This window comes from Folsomia candida, unplaced genomic scaffold (genome assembly GCF_002217175.1).
Source record: "Folsomia candida strain VU population unplaced genomic scaffold, ASM221717v1 Fcan01_Sc001, whole genome shotgun sequence".
Taxonomy (NCBI): domain Eukaryota; kingdom Metazoa; phylum Arthropoda; class Collembola; order Entomobryomorpha; family Isotomidae; genus Folsomia; species Folsomia candida.
This window is the reverse complement of record NW_019091193.1, coordinates 26,267,383-26,285,353: the sequence shown is the minus strand read 5'-3', so window position 1 is coordinate 26,285,353 and position 17,971 is coordinate 26,267,383. Positions and strand designations below refer to the sequence as shown.

Genomic DNA, 17,971 nt, shown 5'->3' with positions numbered 1-17,971 from the left:
ACCAGAGAATATTGTACGTATTCAACGAACTACGTCATCATAAAGTGAACAGAAAAAGGAATTAACAAAGGTAAGCACAACTGGATGAAGAGTAGAAACCTTGTCTAAAGTTCCATAGTTGGAGGCAGGTTTGGAGCCACCAGGAGTGTTGGAGGACATATTACAAATATCAGAACTAGAACTAGTGCTCATCGTTCCAAGACTGGATAAGGTACTGCAATTGTGATTGAGCAAAGCAGTCGAAGCTGCTGCTGCCGCCTCGTCCGTCAAGAACTGATTATTATTTGGAGCCGTTCCGCCCCCATCAACCCCTGTCCCGACATGATGACGATGATGATGATGATGATGATGATCGACAGATAAATTGGGAAATAATTTGGTTTTGAGTTTTCTCTTAGGTGAGCCCAGTGATGCCCCAATCCCACCCACAAAATCTACCGCTATCGTATTGAACGCCGACGCCGGGGTGGAGTACATGGACGCTGGGTTGACTCCTCGCTGTTCACTCTCTCGCATTAGTTGAGTCAGTATTTCCGGGTTCTGTGCTACGATGTACGTTGTCATTGCCTGTTGTTGCTGTTGGTCTCCTAAAACTGGACGTTCTATCCTTGGAGGCTTAGGTGGAGCTTGCTCATCAGAAGCGGAGGAGGCTAATATTGAAATGAATAAAAATGTGGTAATCGTGATAAATCAAACCGGGAAGATGCATCTCGAAAACCAGAATACGCACCCCAAGACATTGTTTGTAACCGTCTGTTCTCCCTCCGAGCCATGTCCTTCTGTTGTTGACGTTCTTCCAATAAGATCTCACTGAAATAAGACGCGTCTCATTAAAAAACATAAACTATGGCTAAATATTAAACAAGGTTCAACATTTTGTATTCTTACAATAGGGTTTCCTTCAAGTGTTGGAATCCAGGTCGCTTGGACGGCTCGTATGACCAGCACTGAGAAATTATACAAATAAATATAAATTTAGGTTTTTAAGCATTACAATAAATACACATATGTACCTGGGACATGAGGGCATAAAGTCGCGGTGGGCAGTTTGGAGGGAGGGGGAGTCTTTCTCCATTTTCAATTTTGCCTATCACATCATTGTTCTGAACACCTAAAATATTGCATCACAAAATTAACCCGTCATCTCGTTTTAAGAATGGATACTACTATAACATTCTCACCAGCAAAGGGCTTCACACCGAACATCAAAATCTCCCACATGCAGACACCTACACGCAAATAAGGGTTCCAATCAGTACAAATTGAGCGAGATGGTTTAAATGGGATGTGTGACATGTTTTTGGTGTGTGATGACAACTGTGACCACTTATGAAATCAAATTACTCACCGAACATCCAAACATCGCTAGCATTGCTGAACCTTCGAAAATTGATACTCTCGGGAGCCATCCACTTTATCGGGAGTTTCCCTTTCGAGGCTTTGTAATAGCATTGGTCCTCGGACACCCACCTGCGTATAAATTATTTCCCAACATCAATCACGGCTATCATTATTATTATGGGAATGAATTAAGATAGTCATTTTTACAAGCTTATTGTTTTCTTTATTAACAATAAAAACAAGCCGAATTTGGCTCTTTCTTTTTTCATACCTGCTAAGTCCAAAGTCGCTGAGTTTCACCTATAAGTAAAAAAAAGTGTGTAAAACGCGTGAAGTTAATGCCCATGTTAATGTCCGTGTGATCTTTCTACCAACGATTTCTATAGCCAATTTATTATAAACGCTTACCATATCTTGTGCTGAGACCAAAACATTGCGTGCCGCAATATCCCTGCGGAAAAATAAAACAAAAAGCTCATTGCAGTGTCAGTCAAGTAACCACGGACGGAGATGAAGATTATGACAATGGAGCCACTCCCTTTCATGAACATCAAATCCATTAAACTGCAACACACAACTCACCTGTGAACAAACTTCTTGGACTCGAGATAGGACAGCGCCGTTGAAAGTTGGTAACAGTGCAAAATAAGCGTCGCCAAGTCCAACACTAGTCGATTCCTCTGAAGAAAGGCTCTGTCGGGGGCAGAGAAAGCAGGTTTACGTTTCGTGGAGAAAGTACAAAATGCATGTGAAGTTATTCGTTAGGCTTCTTGGTTAACTTTTACCAACCTCATTTCGCCATATTCCGCCAATTCCATTACAATCCATATTGGAGCAGATGAGCAGATTCCGATCAATCGCACAATGTGAGGGTGGTCAAATTGTTGCATTATGTCTGTTCGGGTTTTAAACCAAGTTCGATTTAAGTGTGTGCTTATTCAGACAAATAAGCATACGAAGTAGATATGCAGTAGCAAATATTTACGTAAGGCGTATGTAAATGGTACTCACATGCTTCTTCCAAAAAGCGATCCGTAGTCGCAGAATCGGCATCCAATTTGCAAGTTTTGACCGCCACGGGAACCTGTTCATTGTCCTTGGTATGATAAATCCCTTGGTGAACATCGCCAAACTATACATGTGAGGGTATCACACACGACCTTAGAGACACGTTACATAATAATGCAAATAAAAGTCAGAGACGAGAAAAATAGATTTACTTGGCCCTGGCCGATGATATCTCCCAACTCCACATTCATTCGATTTAATTCGTAGTCGTGCGCTATCATAACGAATGAACAGCACATTAAAATAAGTCCGACATTTAATACATTTGTGGTTGTGACTCGCTTACTTGCAGGAACGCTGTAGTCTCCATCCTCGTCCACAATTTCCGCGTAGTCCAGCAAATCTCGACTGTCCACTGGAGAATTGGAGCCGCTGGCATTACGACTTAGACTTCTACCCCTGGGTGGGTGAACATCTATACGAAATTCGGTAAAAATACCATGTCAAATATAAGTACATTTTGTAAAAATAATCGACTCAGAAAGATAATATTTGCCAAAATCTAAAACTATACATATGCATGAACGTTGGAATTGAAAACATGCAATAAATGAAGGTAGTCGAACCTTTGAGGCAAGGGCAGCTCCGTAATGTGGCAGCTTGTATATTAATTTATGCACAAGATTAGAAAATGTGTACATATGTATAAAAATTGGGTAAAAAATCTCACATATAAACATCAGTGATCATTTACTTGAAGCAGTGAGACAAAGTCACAGTAAACGTATTTAGCTTTGTATTTCAACCCAGCGAAATAAAAAAATACTATTTCCCCCAAATTCTACTTGCTTTTGCACCACGTGAAAATTATTCGTCCGAGAAGATCACACACTCAGTGAGGACGGTTCTCTGGGGGTGAATTTCCATTAAGTTTTCATTTCGCTTTTCCAATCTCTAATCTTACTTCCTCTTCAACCCAATGACTCTCATCCTCAGTCAAGAAACCTTGCTAAACTGCAATCAACTTGCTACATTTGGAACACTCGTTGTGGTTTTCATCATTATCATCAAGAAGGAATCATCATCATCATCGTGTTCACGACTATAATAAAGCTCAAGTAAAAAATTCAGACGATTTGAGAACCTTGCTAAGGGGCACATTATCCACTACGACGAGTGCTACGTGGATAGATCAGTGAATGGGTAGTATGTATGTACATGTATAAATATGTATAAAGGTTTTTCTTGCACATTTTAAAACTCCTTGAGCAGAGTTATTTAATTCCGTTATGAGAAACGAACATGGCTCAATAACACTGAACAAATAATGAGTTTTTACGCTAATCAAATTTCAATTATCTGATGTCTATAAGAAAAGTGAAACTCGAAGGCAGAATATCTGTAGCACCACATGCCACGTGTCCCTGTCATAAGCACGACAACGACACTGTTCGTGTAATTTAGACTGAGGATTAGTGAAGAAGATATCATTTTACTGAAAGCAAGTGCCCAACTTATCGACTATCCCAGAAGCATTGCAGCATCCTCTGTTTCGCTATATAGGCAATAATTGAGGATGAGAGTAACTATTTAAGACACTGTGCAAAAAGTTGACAAACAGAAATCGGAGACGCCACAACATTGAACAAATATTCGTACGCAAGCCACGATTTCAGGAGAGGTGAAAACAAACGACGGAAACTAACAGGAAAATAATGTACTCTGCTGGACGCTAATGGCCAACTCTCTCAACCAACTCAGCCATCTCTCCTGGCAAAGAAAACAAGCGGTCATCGTCGCCCTTCAATAGTTAATTCTGGACCAAAGTCAACTTAGGCCAGTAAAATCCGTAATAAAAACTCAGCCATACATACAAAAGCCGACGAGCGAGTGCTATTTTTCCCAGATGAGCGTAATGGACGCATTACTTTCTCCACTGTTCGCATCAACAATGCATTTCTCTTAACCCTGTAGTTCGGCTGGGAATGTGCGTACGCCAAGCATTCTCACATACATGTCAAACTTTTACGCAATGTATTAAAAGAAAGGAGCAGGACGGATGCAGAACCACTTTTCTCCGAGTTGAAGCCACTCGCTATTCATATGAGTGCGTACGTACGTATGTGCGTATGTGCATATAGGGTATCGGAAGAGATAGGATCTACTGCTCAGACTCAATTTATATTTGGCAGCTAGATAGTCAACACAGGAAATAAAATGAGTTTCTTAGAGCTCACTGATGCCGGCAAGTTTACAGCAGAGCATTTTAGTGTGAAAGACAAAAAAGACGAGATGCCATCACACCCTCACTCACTCTCACACGCAGCGAACAAGACGAATTGGTGCTGCGTGTAGTCGTTGTGGGGGTGGAGGCAGTGTGAGCGTCCCTGCTGCATTTTTGATGAAATTGAGTCCACGGAATGAATAACGAATTACCTTTGCGACTCCAGAGGGACGAGTGCGAGGGCGAGATGAGTCGACAGTAACCTTCAGACAAAAAAATATGGTGTTACATACGTTTGTTCAAAATCATAGCAAAGAGTCAGTGATAATTTAGTAGTTGGTTACTACTGCTAATAATACAATGAAGAGTAGTCATACCGTCGATGAGGTCGGCCATGCTCTCCGCCTCGGTCAGAGAGGGGCAAGTAATAGTGAGACACTCGGATGCACCAGAAATCCTTAATTGCAACACGGCTTTCTTGTGAGCTTCACATTCGGAAACGAGAGTGTGGATACTCTTCACAGCAGAAAAGTCTGCTGCCTTTGTCGGCTGAAATTAATTGATATAAAAAATGCAATTGTTGAAGTTATTACTCTTCCAATGACGGCATAAACTATTGAGAAGGATTAAGATGTAAATCGCCGACATTCAGAAGTGTGAAGATTATGTGCATACATATCATAACACGTACGCCTGCGTACGTATAACACGATCGACGGTTCCATGCAACTTTATTTTACTTTCAGCGTAAGTATGAGAATGGGTTCATTAAAAGCATGAGGCTAGAAAATGTAACCCAATTTTATTTGTGCAATATTTCGGACCAAAAGGTTATACCAAATGAAAACGTATTTACTAATTTCTCACGTTATACGTATGGACTGCGTATTAAGTAGTTGCTAATCAGGGGGTGAGTTCTGGTTCTATTAAATTCTTTAATGCATGTCAGCAATTTTTATCAGTCAGAGTCAAACAATGAGTAAAATGATAAACATTAAACGAGTGATGTGCTGATGTCAATTTTACGATAAACATTAGCTACTCACTAACTAATGCCATAATCAAAACAATTAGTCACCTTTGTTCCATAAGCTTACTCAGAACCTAGTGAAATTTTACAATGTGCAGTTTAATTCTTGACAGCGTAACATGACCTAAAGTCAAGTACCAAAGCTCTATAAATAGATTATAACGATGATGTACCATGTGCTACTAGGAAATAATTGAGCTTAAAACTTGAACTGAGCAGGAAATATGATGAATCGAGCGGTATACAGTCTGCTCTCCAATTTGTTGTCATACGCAAACCTGTGCAATGCGTCAATCACGGTTTCGTATGTGGATACTCGAGAAATGTAGGAAGTGAAATGCTCTCGACAAATTGCGGATATCGACTCCGAATTTCCTGCTTTAACTCTGTTTGTGGGCTTTTGAATAAACATTAATAAATTGAGAACCAATGACCCGAGTTGGGTGCCTCTGGGGATTTAGAGCTTGGCGTAATAATAACAGTCATTCATTGAATGCTTATTAACGCCCCTTCTTCACATTATCAGGAATCAGCTTAACAACACGTCTACATAATTCCCAGATGGATTTTGCAAGAAATGCAAATTGGAGGAATAAGTGTCGAGAACTTAAATTGATCAAGTTTAGCAGACTAGAGGCTGAGAAATAAAGAATGCTCAAGCTATTTAATTCATTTATGATGTATTCCTTGCCAAGGAATGAAGTTACGCGTGTTGTTTCGATCCCGAAAAAGCACATTTTCGTAGGGTGGCAGAGCCGTTTTGGAGTTGTTCCGAATCTTTTGTTCTCATTTTTGAACATTGTGAAGTACAGACTTCTGGTTTTCTGATCCTGGTGGTCTATTACAAAACCATGTCATCTTTAATGGAGTTTTTTCGTTTTCCCATATAATGTACTGATGACAAGCTATGTTATTGACGTTCACCCTCTATACGTAAATTTGTATACCATCGAGTGATCCTTTTACTTACTTCCGCCCATTATCCGACATGAAATAAAATAATAGTGCCAATTTGCATAAAAATGTGACCTATACATATTTTAAAAATTAAACAAAACTACACATAATTACATATGTACTTGTATTTGTATATAAATATGGATATGAACCCCGCAATTGAAAGATTTAGGATGCACAAATCCCTGGGAAAATCTGAGCACATCAAAATTACCAATCAAGTAGAATCATGGTGAAGCTGTTATATGCCTAAAGCAAACAACGACAACGTCTACCCATATTTTTATCATCAAACGGCACGACACACGATGAACCGAACGGATGAAATAATGAGATCTCACGAATCGACATCAGAAATAGACAGTTGCATCTTCGCATGGGGAAAGTGGGCGAGTCGGGTGAGCATCTAATCAGTCGATTTCCTTGTCTCGCTCAACAAAATCAGAGATTCAGAAAACAGGGCTGGATTAGATTACAACACTATTTACCTTGGACGACATAGCCATTGGTCTCGATTGGATGTGTAGATAATCGAGAAATATCATCGACGCTATCTCAAGAAGATGAGGTATGAATACTTATGTGTGAATCGGAAGAACAAAGAGCATGTGACTGAATCAAAGTATAAATCTGAATTTTGGATTCTGACTGAAATCAGCCAAATAACGGCTACAGGATGAATCGGTAACACGTGAACGCGGTAGATCTTTAATTGCTCCGAAACGGGTTGGAGTTTCGGTTCCAAATTTTGAGCATAACGACATATGATTGTTGACAAGGGCTGAGCAAAAAATTAGCTCTCTAGATTCAAAAATGACCCGACCATTGACCTTAGAGTAAGAGGGTACCATAAAAACACTTTCCAAACTTAATTCTTCGTACACATACATAATTAACCACTTCAAAACTCAAGGACAACGAGTTTCGAAAGGCCAGATACATAAGGTACTTAAAAATGAAGGTCAATAACGACAAGCTCGTACCAAAGGACAACCATCATGCCTCAAACACGAGTCCGAAAAGTGCTAATTCGGCCCGTGCTTAAGAAAATTGACCTATTGACCTCTAAGGACAACCCACCACCCCAGAGAGCAGTGGCACGTCTAACTAAAGTGTCAGAGACTAGTTTGCGACGAGCAATTAATATTTTGTGGAAGCAAAAACGAAGAAAAATCCGAGTCCATCAGCTGACTCGAGAAGCATAAAAAAATCGTCGTCTGACCTGCAAAAAATTGTATATGAATTACCTGACAAAAGATAAAAGTGACTTTTTAGTGTCGTTGGATGAAGAATTATTTTCTTTAAAGATACCAACGGTCAGAGAAAAATTTACTATACAACCAAAGAAGAAAATAATTCCAGAAGATTGGCCATCCCGCACACGGAAAAGTTTTGCAACAAGTTCATAGTGGTTGGTGCATTATCTGGTCGTGGTCTCCTCCCACTTATCAAAGTTCCAAAAAAAATGAAGGTAACTGCGAAGTACTTCATTGACTTTGTTTTAAAACCGCTTTTGGAGATTCATCTTCCAAAACTATATGGCTAGGACACAAAAAAAGTGATAGTTCATCACGACGCAGCGTCATCGCACACCGCCCTTTTGACCCAGGATTACGCCAAGGACTTAAACACTACACTCGGGATAACAATCATCCAAAATAGTGAAATACCTATTAAGTCACTCTATGTAAGTCCCAAGAATTTTTTCGGCTTTGGATATCTGAAATAAAATCTTTTCTCCGCCACCCAAAAACTTTTGACGGAGTTTGGAAAGTTTTGAGAGACGAGTGGTCTAAACTTGACCTCGCCATGGTCAAATCAGTGTACAAAAGTTGAAATCGCCGATACCGACTTGTAGCTCGAGAAAAGGGCTTTCACATAAAAAATGTTCGGGACCTCCACTCCAAGCCGTTCAACCAGTAATTTAAGGTCAAAAACGTTCACGTGTTACCGATTCAACCTCGGTATAACCCCTATTGTACGTATGACTGCTATCCTTGAAATTGAATACACATTTTTAGCAGATCTGGAAGCAAAGGCAGGAGCTAATTACTACAACAATTACTCTGACAAATAATCGAATAACACTACAAACGTCCCTCCCTGCAAAGTTTCAATTTGATTAAGCAGCATGATTTCCACCACCACCCAAAGAGTCAGAAGACGACATGTCAACAAAACATCTTAAATCCATACAGTTAACGCCGTTTATTTTGATATGATCTTTCTTTGCGAATGAGATACAACCAAATAGAACTATTCATAATCACCTCTTTTTTAATATGAACGAAATTTTATGATACAATGCTGATACCCCTTTTACCACGAAGGATTTTGAACATGACCGCTGACCACAAACAAAAGTACAAACACATTTACATCCCTACGAATATTACTTCTCCGACAAAGTAATTGTGGATTCTTGCCGGCAAGTGAAAGATCTCATTTCACGAGGCCATTAACGACACTACTGTGTAGTACATACATATTTAGTATATTTTCTGGTTTATTGGGTACCAAACCGACTCGTCTTTCTACCATTAGCTGCCGAGAGTTTAATGATTTTCGTGACTAGTATCATGACACTCGTCGTCGACTCAAAACTTGTAGCAAATGGACTCAGCAACTCTTGTCATGTTTTATCAAAGTTTCCTTGAATGTTTCACCCTTTACTCTTTCCGACATCCGACCTGCCATGCTTTGCAAAAAAATGTATCTCTCCGGCGGTGGTACTATTAGAAAGAGTTACAATTGTTCAGAGAGAGCAGACACCACGAATGACAGTGACATGCACAAAATATAAAATACACACATTTATGCATCCTATTATTCCATGGACGACACGGCGTATAATAATGCACAGAGAAATGTAAAAGTCTCTTTACCCTTCTCCAAATAAAGGATTTGTTGCTGCCAAAAGACTCTTCAACAACATATGTACGCAACCTTATCGTCTCTTCTTCAATAAAAACATGGTTGCACGCATTTAAAGTTTTTCTCAAAAAAAGGAGAAACTTCAAAGGATGAAGGAACAACTTAATTCACTGGGTACACAATTGAATAAATCATGCTCAGAGAGCTGGAAATGGAAACCTGAGTGGAAATCTCACTGAGATTCCCTTGTTTTTTGAGGTTTCTCAAGTTTGTCTTCCTTTGTGTGGCAGAGAAATGATGAGATTCAAGAATTCGACGAATCAGAAAATTCACTCAAGTTTAATTTCACCGACAATAGTTGAGCCTCGTCAAAAGCGAACTTTTTTTATATCACTCAAGTAAAATTGGCGTTTATTATTCCTCTAAATTAAGACTTTATGCATATTCTCCATCGCCGAATTTTAGAAACCTGCGTAGAGCAGAAATGGAATAAGAAGACTGGTCGAAAGGGAAATTAGGAATATACGAAGCAAAGTAAGTGATATTTCACATCCAGTCACACAATCTACTTGTTGGATACATGGTTTAAATGGGCGAAGAAGGGAATGTGCATAAGAATCGGTTAATGGGTGTTGATCTTATGTTAAACGACCAAACTATATGCATGCACATTTTGTGTATGTTCGCACACAGAGATAGAAAAGTATACTAACATTTAGGCTCCTCAGCCGTAAAAATTCATTTCATTCGATCTATTTCTGAACAAGTATCAGACGAAATGAAAAGCAGTTAAAGGTTTTTGAGATGTGCGTGGAAAGTGAGCCCGATGGGTGGTTCGATCCGTCCGATACACATACATTTCAGCCATGAGGAGATATTTATTTGCCTTTAAAACAGAATCTCTGAGAGAACGGGGGACGCGGAGTATCGTTCATTTCTGCAGACACTTTTTGTTTTCGTCCAAAATTAGCTTGTGGTAGTTTTTTAATGCGTTAGCTCTTAGTTTACGCACATTCCTCATAACTCAAGTCAGCTGCTACCAAACCGTAAAAAATCTTCCACCTACGCAAAATACATTTTTGCAGCAGTTGTGACTCAAAAGTTGTGAATTGAACAGTTACACGGGGAAAAATTGCAGAAGCAGAATAGTATTGATTGACAAATGAGTGCCAAACATTTGAGCGTGATTTAATACGGAAAGTTAAGGCTTTTGTAACCTAACATTAAATGTCTCAAAGCCGTATTGCAATAAGTATGATGCCAATTTTTCTTTTATCATCAAGAACCAAATAAGCTGCAGTATGTGCCAAAAAAGTGTATACTATGTTGTTTTTTTTAATTCTTGACAATTCGGAACTATATGGCCCTGATTTAGCAAGTCTTGCATGTTATCTAATACTTGAATGTACTACATTAAATTGCTATTTTAAATGAAACTCAAAATCTTCTTAGAATTGAGTAACTGTGCCAAAAACCAGCATTTTGATTTTAACATAAATATACAGGATAATGCTTTTTCTTATTTAATACCATTTATGAAAATTACCTCATCTGGAAAATTCTGGTGTATGAAATGCGAGTAATCGGGATGTCTATTTTGAATAGCCAAGAAGAAAATGAACCAAATTGGTTCTCTTAATTTAATCAAAACAACAGCAAAAATCCATTTACTTGGTTGATAGGGTTTACTCTCATTTGTGGTTCTGCTTCTAACTTGGTCAATATATAGCTTAAGATTAAAGAATTTTAAATGTCTCATCGCAAAAAATACCATCAATCACGACATGACAGATTAATGACAGATTAATTTAAACGACGCTGTATTCGTAACCGCATCAAATTATGAATAGATTTTGGTCAAATTCTGCACTTGCCTAATTTCGCAAAACATTAAGCGATTTGTTAAGTTTACGGCAATTTACAATTATGTGTTACTTACCTCGATTGCTCGCTCCGTAAGGTACGCAATGCCCACATCGGGTCCAACCAATAGTTCAATCGGAACAGACCACCCCGACTGCAACAAAAAATAGATTTCGCCTTAAATAATGGAGCTTACAAATTTTATTGACTTGGACAACACGCCCATTCGAAAAGAGTGGTCGGATCTGATTCAAAATATGTACGTTCCAAACTCGCAGGAAATTATTTACATAGACTCAAGTGTGCCATGTGAACAATTGCGAAGCGGATTACCTTTTGTCTAATATTTAGAGCTACATACGTATTTACTACACAATAATAAACACATTATGCCATTGATAAGAAGCTTCAACCTGATACAGAGGGCTCCCAAAAAGGCTGGATTATCCTGCAGGTATTTCCTTCCAGGATTTAATGCATTTCTTTCGTATGCCCTTGTTAGAGTTAAACTTTGGAGGATTTCATTTCATTTGGACTCGGTGTATATGTACCCTTATGTAGAAGCAAAAGTTGCTCACTAAAATCAAAGAGTTTCACAACTAAAAAACTAAAATTATTTCCAAATTATTAGTCAATTTCAACCCAGATTTTGTTAAACAAACCCACTTGGTCTCCAGAAACCAATTCAATTTCACGTCACAAGTATGGATAATACGTAACTTGTGCTTATTGCCACAGAACAGTTGTAGATTTTCGAGAGATCTATGGATCAAATTGGTGAAGTTAACTGTCCATATTTCAAATAAATTTAGATCAGTGAATCTCAGTGCCAACAACTCAAAATCCAATTAAACTCAAAGCCAAATTTGGAGATGAGAGCGGAGAACACAACAAACAAACAACTCATCTTCCCACAAGGCATCTATTTCCTAAGTTAATACTTTGTCTATGTGTAATGAGAATATCTCAATAACTTTCAACATGGAAATGATGGATCGTTACGAGTGAATGTCTTATTATGTCACAAGGAAGGACATTACATTCACTTATTCACTAACTACCCATAATCTGAGGTCGGCAACCACTTTATCAGCATTCATACAGGATTAATATCAATTTACAGGCTTTACTTCAATTTATTTACGCTGAGGCATCCCAGAATTGTACCAATATTGTAGCTTATCATTTGCACTGTTATAAATAGTTTATATGAGTAGTGGTCGTTACTTGATTAAGCAAACACGCACTTCACTGGAAAGCATAATTGTTGAAAGAGATATGCATCTCTAATCGGATGCGGAGATCATGTCGACTCTGTACGACGACGATAAAGATGTTATCCTACTTACTTTTTTCATTTACATAATTTTCAACACCAGCTTATACCAGTAATGTACATAGGTATCTCTTTACCTCTCTTCGCAGAGAATTGATCCTTACTCTCTTCAGTTCGTCGGATTATTTTTCACGGCATTATGAGCATAATGGGGTGAAACATGGGACAGACCGATGGACATGAACTTTGTTAGTTTGAGGATTTCATAAACTCGCCTAAAATCTTGTTTAAAAGCAAGATTTCAGGATTTCAGCTATTTCTCTCTATGCGTTATTTTGAATCTGTCCAATATTTTAGACATCATTAACGTCACCGTAGCCTAATCCAGTCCTGAGGGAATTAAAAATTTTCCCAGTAACAAGTACGTACGTACATGTGCATGCTCGAACTAAGCGAAATGGTAACCATATACCACCAACTAACAAATACACACAAATCTACTAAAAATAAGACCCCACCCTTGCCTTCGAGCGACCTTCTCCGCATCGCTGTCAGTGAGTCTGTGATGGAAATAGGAGTACAAACTATTTAATTATGATTTCATGAAACGACCACCAGCATGGCGAATGAAAAATTAAATTAAAGGCTGACAACTCGCGAGTCTACAAAAAATTCAGACCAAAGACACGTGAAATTAACCTCATCTTCAGGGCGAGATTAAAACTCGTATGATCAGTAGCAATCGATGAATATGTAAATAGAAAGTTCAATAATACGAGGGTTCAAATTTTTATATACCAAATACACACAACTTCAACAATCCTCCACCACCACTGATGTGAATGGAACGGTGGCATACGAAATTAGCAAGTAAGCCTCGGATTTAATGAAAAATTGACCCACTTGACTCTGGATAAGAAGACATTTATCAAGTCTTATCCATAAACCGTTCCAGTGACAACGTACATTGAGTTTTATACGTGAGGTCATTCATTCACTACAAGAAAATCATTAATATTACCACCAAGAAGCAAGGCAGGAGCGTATTATTTATATAGCTGTGTGAGTGCAGAATGATAAATGATTACCACGCTTGTGTTAGTGCACCCATAAACACAAACGAAAAGAAATTGAACAAATGCGAGTCCAAGAACAGTTACAGGAAGTTGGAGGACAAGAACGAGGTACACACGGCAAGAGAAGTGTCTGCGTATCATGTCCTCATAAATCTAATCTGGGAAAATTAAGTGCATCTACGAAATTCAGGGGTTTGACACTGTCAATTAATCTTTTGAAAACATTGCTGCACACTACAATTATTTGCATGTGGCAAAGCCTGTTTTAATCATATATTTAAAATTAGTAGAAGAGACTTGGAGTACTTATTCAACGACTATGCTAACTAAAATTTAAAAAATCGTACAATCAATATCTTTCTCACATTTGAAACAAGTGTGTACAACATGGTGGATAAATACAATATGCTATGAGATACAAACTGGTATAGCGAAATAAATATATAAATATGTACATGTAACCGATACGTACGTACATGAGTAAATATGTAAGAGATCACAGAGTTCATACGATTATGAAGGATTTGTGCGAACTATGAGACTTCTTTCTTATTACTTTTGTGCATCAAAATCATGAATCTGTGCATGTGTGTGATCAATCTTTTTTTCTCATTGGATTTTACGCATAACAGAACGATGGGTTGATAGCTTTCTACGTGTTGCTCTGCTCCGTACATCATAAAAATTCACTAATAATTTCCTTATTCTGCAGGATTACAATGGCCATAAAACTGAGAAGTGCATTTGGGCAATCTCTTCTTGAGACAAGTCAATTTAATCCAACAACTGCATCCATAAACATTAAAAATATATCCATCTTCCCCATTTACTTGCGGTCACTCACTCTACTCAATTTCTGCACTGTGCAATATGTTTATGTGCCTAGACTGGCCTTCTCCGACTCAGAAATTGATGCGGAAAAATTTAATTTTCATCCCATGATCAAAAGCCGAATCTCATCTCCATTTGTGCAGCTCACAAAGTTGTCGGTTGGGAAAATTTTGCACCTGGCGATTCAAAGAATGGGTACAAAATGCGTATTAAGCTTGCTGTTCTAATTGAAAGGAGAGCTCAACGCATTTATTCGACTGCGAAAGGAAGGCGAGACGAACGTGACACATCGGACAGATACGTGATCAAAACGGACGAGGCAGCAAGAGCTTAAAAAATTAATTTGATAATCAGTTTCTGATATGAACCATTCTAGCGATACTCGAATCATGCGTACAATCTACAGAGCCCAAAGACAACAAGTACGCAGATTTTTCGAGATTTTATCACCGACGTAAAAGGAAGATACCAATTTGCTAGGTGCCGACTCATGAATAGGAAAAGTGAGCATAAACAAAGGTTCGCTCATGAAATGATGACAATGAAGAATCTACTTTGCTGCAATACATCAAAATCTCCAGATTGTACTCATTGAAGCAGATTATTCAATAAAAATCAATGACGAATCCATTTCTACTGACAATGAGCAGTTCGCCAAAAATGTCCATCTCATACATATGCACAGAGTTTTGTTAGCAATATTTTCTAAACATAAAGACCTGCATGCAATTACTAGTCCAAAATCAAGATCAAATTACATTCTCACTATGTGATCAATAGCACATGTAATTAAACGATGTGCGTGAAGTGAATTTTCATTTAATTCAAAACATACTTTACAAGCTATTTGCATGCATAACCAAACACCAAATAAATATTCTGAAGTGCAAGCCTTATAATTTCCTCGTGTGGGCGTTGCGATTTTATTTCGCTTTAATCCAAATCACACATGGATGAAAATCCACTACCGAACCTGAACTTGCCTACTTCAAATTTTGTACTTAATAGGAAGAATTTTTCAGGTGCAATTATTATGGAGTGGGTGAGTGAGTGCATGTCCAAACAGTCCAAGGAGCGTGTGTTAATTGATTTAACAAACTTTTTCAGGAAATTCTTGCATTATTTTGAGCAAGCTGAAGGCTAACTTTCAAGTTTTGTAGGAAGGAAGTACATGATATCAGTAGAAACAAGAAATCCGGTCGGGTTCCTTGTTTCCTAATTAAGTCAATGATAAACAAGGTTTGGCTACGAGTTTGGGTCGTTGACTTTGTGCAGGTCAACATTATAACTTTTCGGCTCCGACCAACGTATGTACCTGCTTGTGCTCCGTTTATATCCAGCAACTAATGCTCTGTCAGTAATTAAAGATAATTGGAATTGCTTAACATACAGATTACTGAATCATTGAATTTTAATGAAGCTAATGATGTAGAAAGTGTAAAGAGTTGAGACTTGTTGAATTTATCTTAATGATGTTCAAGTTTTGTCGAGCCTAATTTATGCCGACCATTAGTACAAAACGTTGCCACTCCACAAATCAAATCAGCAACGCACGAATTTGAATGTCATTTATTAATGCACTGGTACTCTGCTGAACACATTAATCGAGATCCTCCTTTACACATTTAACATGCTCAAATTACTATTAAAAAAGCTTTACATGTTTACGTATGCAAGAAATTGGTAAAAAATCAAGCGGATCCTTACAATCACATGAACTTCGCAGTAATTTGTAAGGTAATAATGATCCGCCAACTTGAATAAGATTTACAATCCACCCAACAAATTGTGAAAAATAGTTGTGTGCTTGTAAACATGCTGATAAAATGGCCAAGACTAAAAAAGAGTGCTGACTCATTTCTCATAAAAAAAAGTACACATAATATATCGTCTTCAACAAGGAGCTTATCTTGCACAAGTCGTGCATTCATCACGGACAACATTCAGCATTCAACACTTTCTTCACGGACAACAACAGCTACCAGAATACTTATAGATACGTACATTCAACAGATGTGATGCACTGGAGCGTTGAATGACGGTGACTTATGTCAAGTTTGATGTAATAAGAAAAAACACTATTGAGTCGATTTCAAACAAGGGCGTTGTCCACCAAATTTGTTCTCTGATGCGCGACATAGTGTAGAAAGTATGCACATAGGAAAATATATTCGCTAAAATAATTATGTGGCTGAAATCCAAGTCAATCAGCATCAGTGCTTTATTGTATTTCAGATGTACATATGTACCTAACGTGTACAGAAAAAGGTGATGAAAAATTTCAAGCCAATCAGAAATTGACAGTATGATATTGATTCAGACCATCATTAAGTGACACCTACATACACCAATCCACAGCGCATTGTTGATGTGTAAGAGCTAAACACTTTATTACATCTGAGACTGCCGTCTCTTCAATCTTTATTGTGAAATAGTTAAATAATTCAGTTCCAAACAATGCAAGGCTTCCAAAAACAACAAGACTGCTGTCTCAATTGGATCTGGACTCTGATCTCAATGACAACAATACAACAAATGTCAATAGATAATCGACTTGTTGGACCAAACAAAGACATGAAACAAGATCGTCAATCTTAACAACTTTACTTGTTTGTTAACACCCTTCAGAACAAATTGCACAAATTCGAATGGCGAAGAATTACAGATGTACCCACGTGAAACCTCTTCACAAATTGAGACTGAGATCTAGTTGTCATTTGTCAAGTTCAGCGAATCATCACGCGTTTTGCTATGACATAATTGATCCTAGTATTCCTTTCACATGCTTCAAATATACAGAAAATTACTTACCCCAAGGGCACACTGGAACTTTTCCTTGTCGTACCCAATGACACTTTTCACAAGTTCCAAAAACTGGATCATACAGTCCTGGAAAAGTAAACAACCCAATCATTTTTATATCCATTTTTAATTGAAATCGTCATTTTCATGAAATAAAGTTTATTAACTAGCAGATTGATAGAGAATAAAGGTCATTTAATTGAAATTAAGTTGTTTTACCGTATCACTAATGTTTACGAATTTCTTGAAATTAGCTTGAATCAGTTTCCTCAATGTTTTTGGTTTCATGGAGGTGAGAATAGCTTTCGGGAGGAATTTATGAAGTCCAACGTCTTTTTCGATGTAATCTAAGTTACTTTTCTTGTCTAGTGCTAATTGTTGCATATCCTAAAAAAATAATTTAATTTTAATTTAATTACTTACCTACCCATACCCATACAATATTTTTAAACGATTTGTACTGTGTGATAATAATTTATAAGGACCTTGAAGTAGTGACGCATAGCGAGGCAACAAAGTTGAAGGGCAACCTGGTAAAATTAAGTTAGGTAAGACAACATTATTAAACTTTTAATTTCTTGTGGCTATTGCTATGATATTGTCTTTCTTCAGGACAACGCTTTAGACGTTTGTGTGTTGCAACACCGGTTGCAGATGAGAAAGGCCGTTTGCACAAATCACAGTCATGC

The 17,971-nt window shown here is 37.9% G+C and overlaps 1 protein-coding gene across 8 annotated transcripts in view; it reads right to left on the bottom strand.

The window, feature by feature from the left end:
* LOC110841658 (focal adhesion kinase 1) overlaps nucleotides 1–17,971 on the bottom strand; it is a 44,838-nt gene that overhangs the window by 5,090 nt on the left and 21,777 nt on the right. For 6 of the 8 annotated variants that reach the window (XM_035850091.1, XM_035850108.1, XM_035850095.1 and 3 more), the window contains 20 exons: nucleotides 17,768–17,812; nucleotides 17,502–17,669; nucleotides 17,292–17,369; nucleotides 11,374–11,451; nucleotides 4,951–5,122; nucleotides 4,786–4,836; nucleotides 2,976–3,008; nucleotides 2,696–2,824; nucleotides 2,562–2,623; nucleotides 2,353–2,473; nucleotides 2,131–2,236; nucleotides 1,924–2,034; nucleotides 1,750–1,792; nucleotides 1,613–1,641; nucleotides 1,349–1,470; nucleotides 1,182–1,229; nucleotides 1,014–1,111; nucleotides 889–947; nucleotides 731–810; nucleotides 100–650 (listed from right to left, as the gene is read on the bottom strand). In XM_035850091.1, the coding sequence (XP_035705984.1) occupies nucleotides 100–650; nucleotides 731–810; nucleotides 889–947; nucleotides 1,014–1,111; nucleotides 1,182–1,229; nucleotides 1,349–1,470; nucleotides 1,613–1,641; nucleotides 1,750–1,792; nucleotides 1,924–2,034; nucleotides 2,131–2,236; nucleotides 2,353–2,473; nucleotides 2,562–2,623; nucleotides 2,696–2,824; nucleotides 2,976–3,008; nucleotides 4,786–4,836; nucleotides 4,951–5,122; nucleotides 11,374–11,451; nucleotides 17,292–17,369; nucleotides 17,502–17,669; nucleotides 17,768–17,812 (2,184 nt within the window). The remainder of the gene's footprint in view (nucleotides 1–99; nucleotides 651–730; nucleotides 811–888; nucleotides 948–1,013; nucleotides 1,112–1,181; nucleotides 1,230–1,348; nucleotides 1,471–1,612; nucleotides 1,642–1,749; nucleotides 1,793–1,923; nucleotides 2,035–2,130; nucleotides 2,237–2,352; nucleotides 2,474–2,561; nucleotides 2,624–2,695; nucleotides 2,825–2,975; nucleotides 3,009–4,785; nucleotides 4,837–4,950; nucleotides 5,123–11,373; nucleotides 11,452–17,291; nucleotides 17,370–17,501; nucleotides 17,670–17,767; nucleotides 17,813–17,971) is intronic. The other 2 variants (XM_035850109.1, XM_035850105.1) reach the window with 2 other exon arrangements.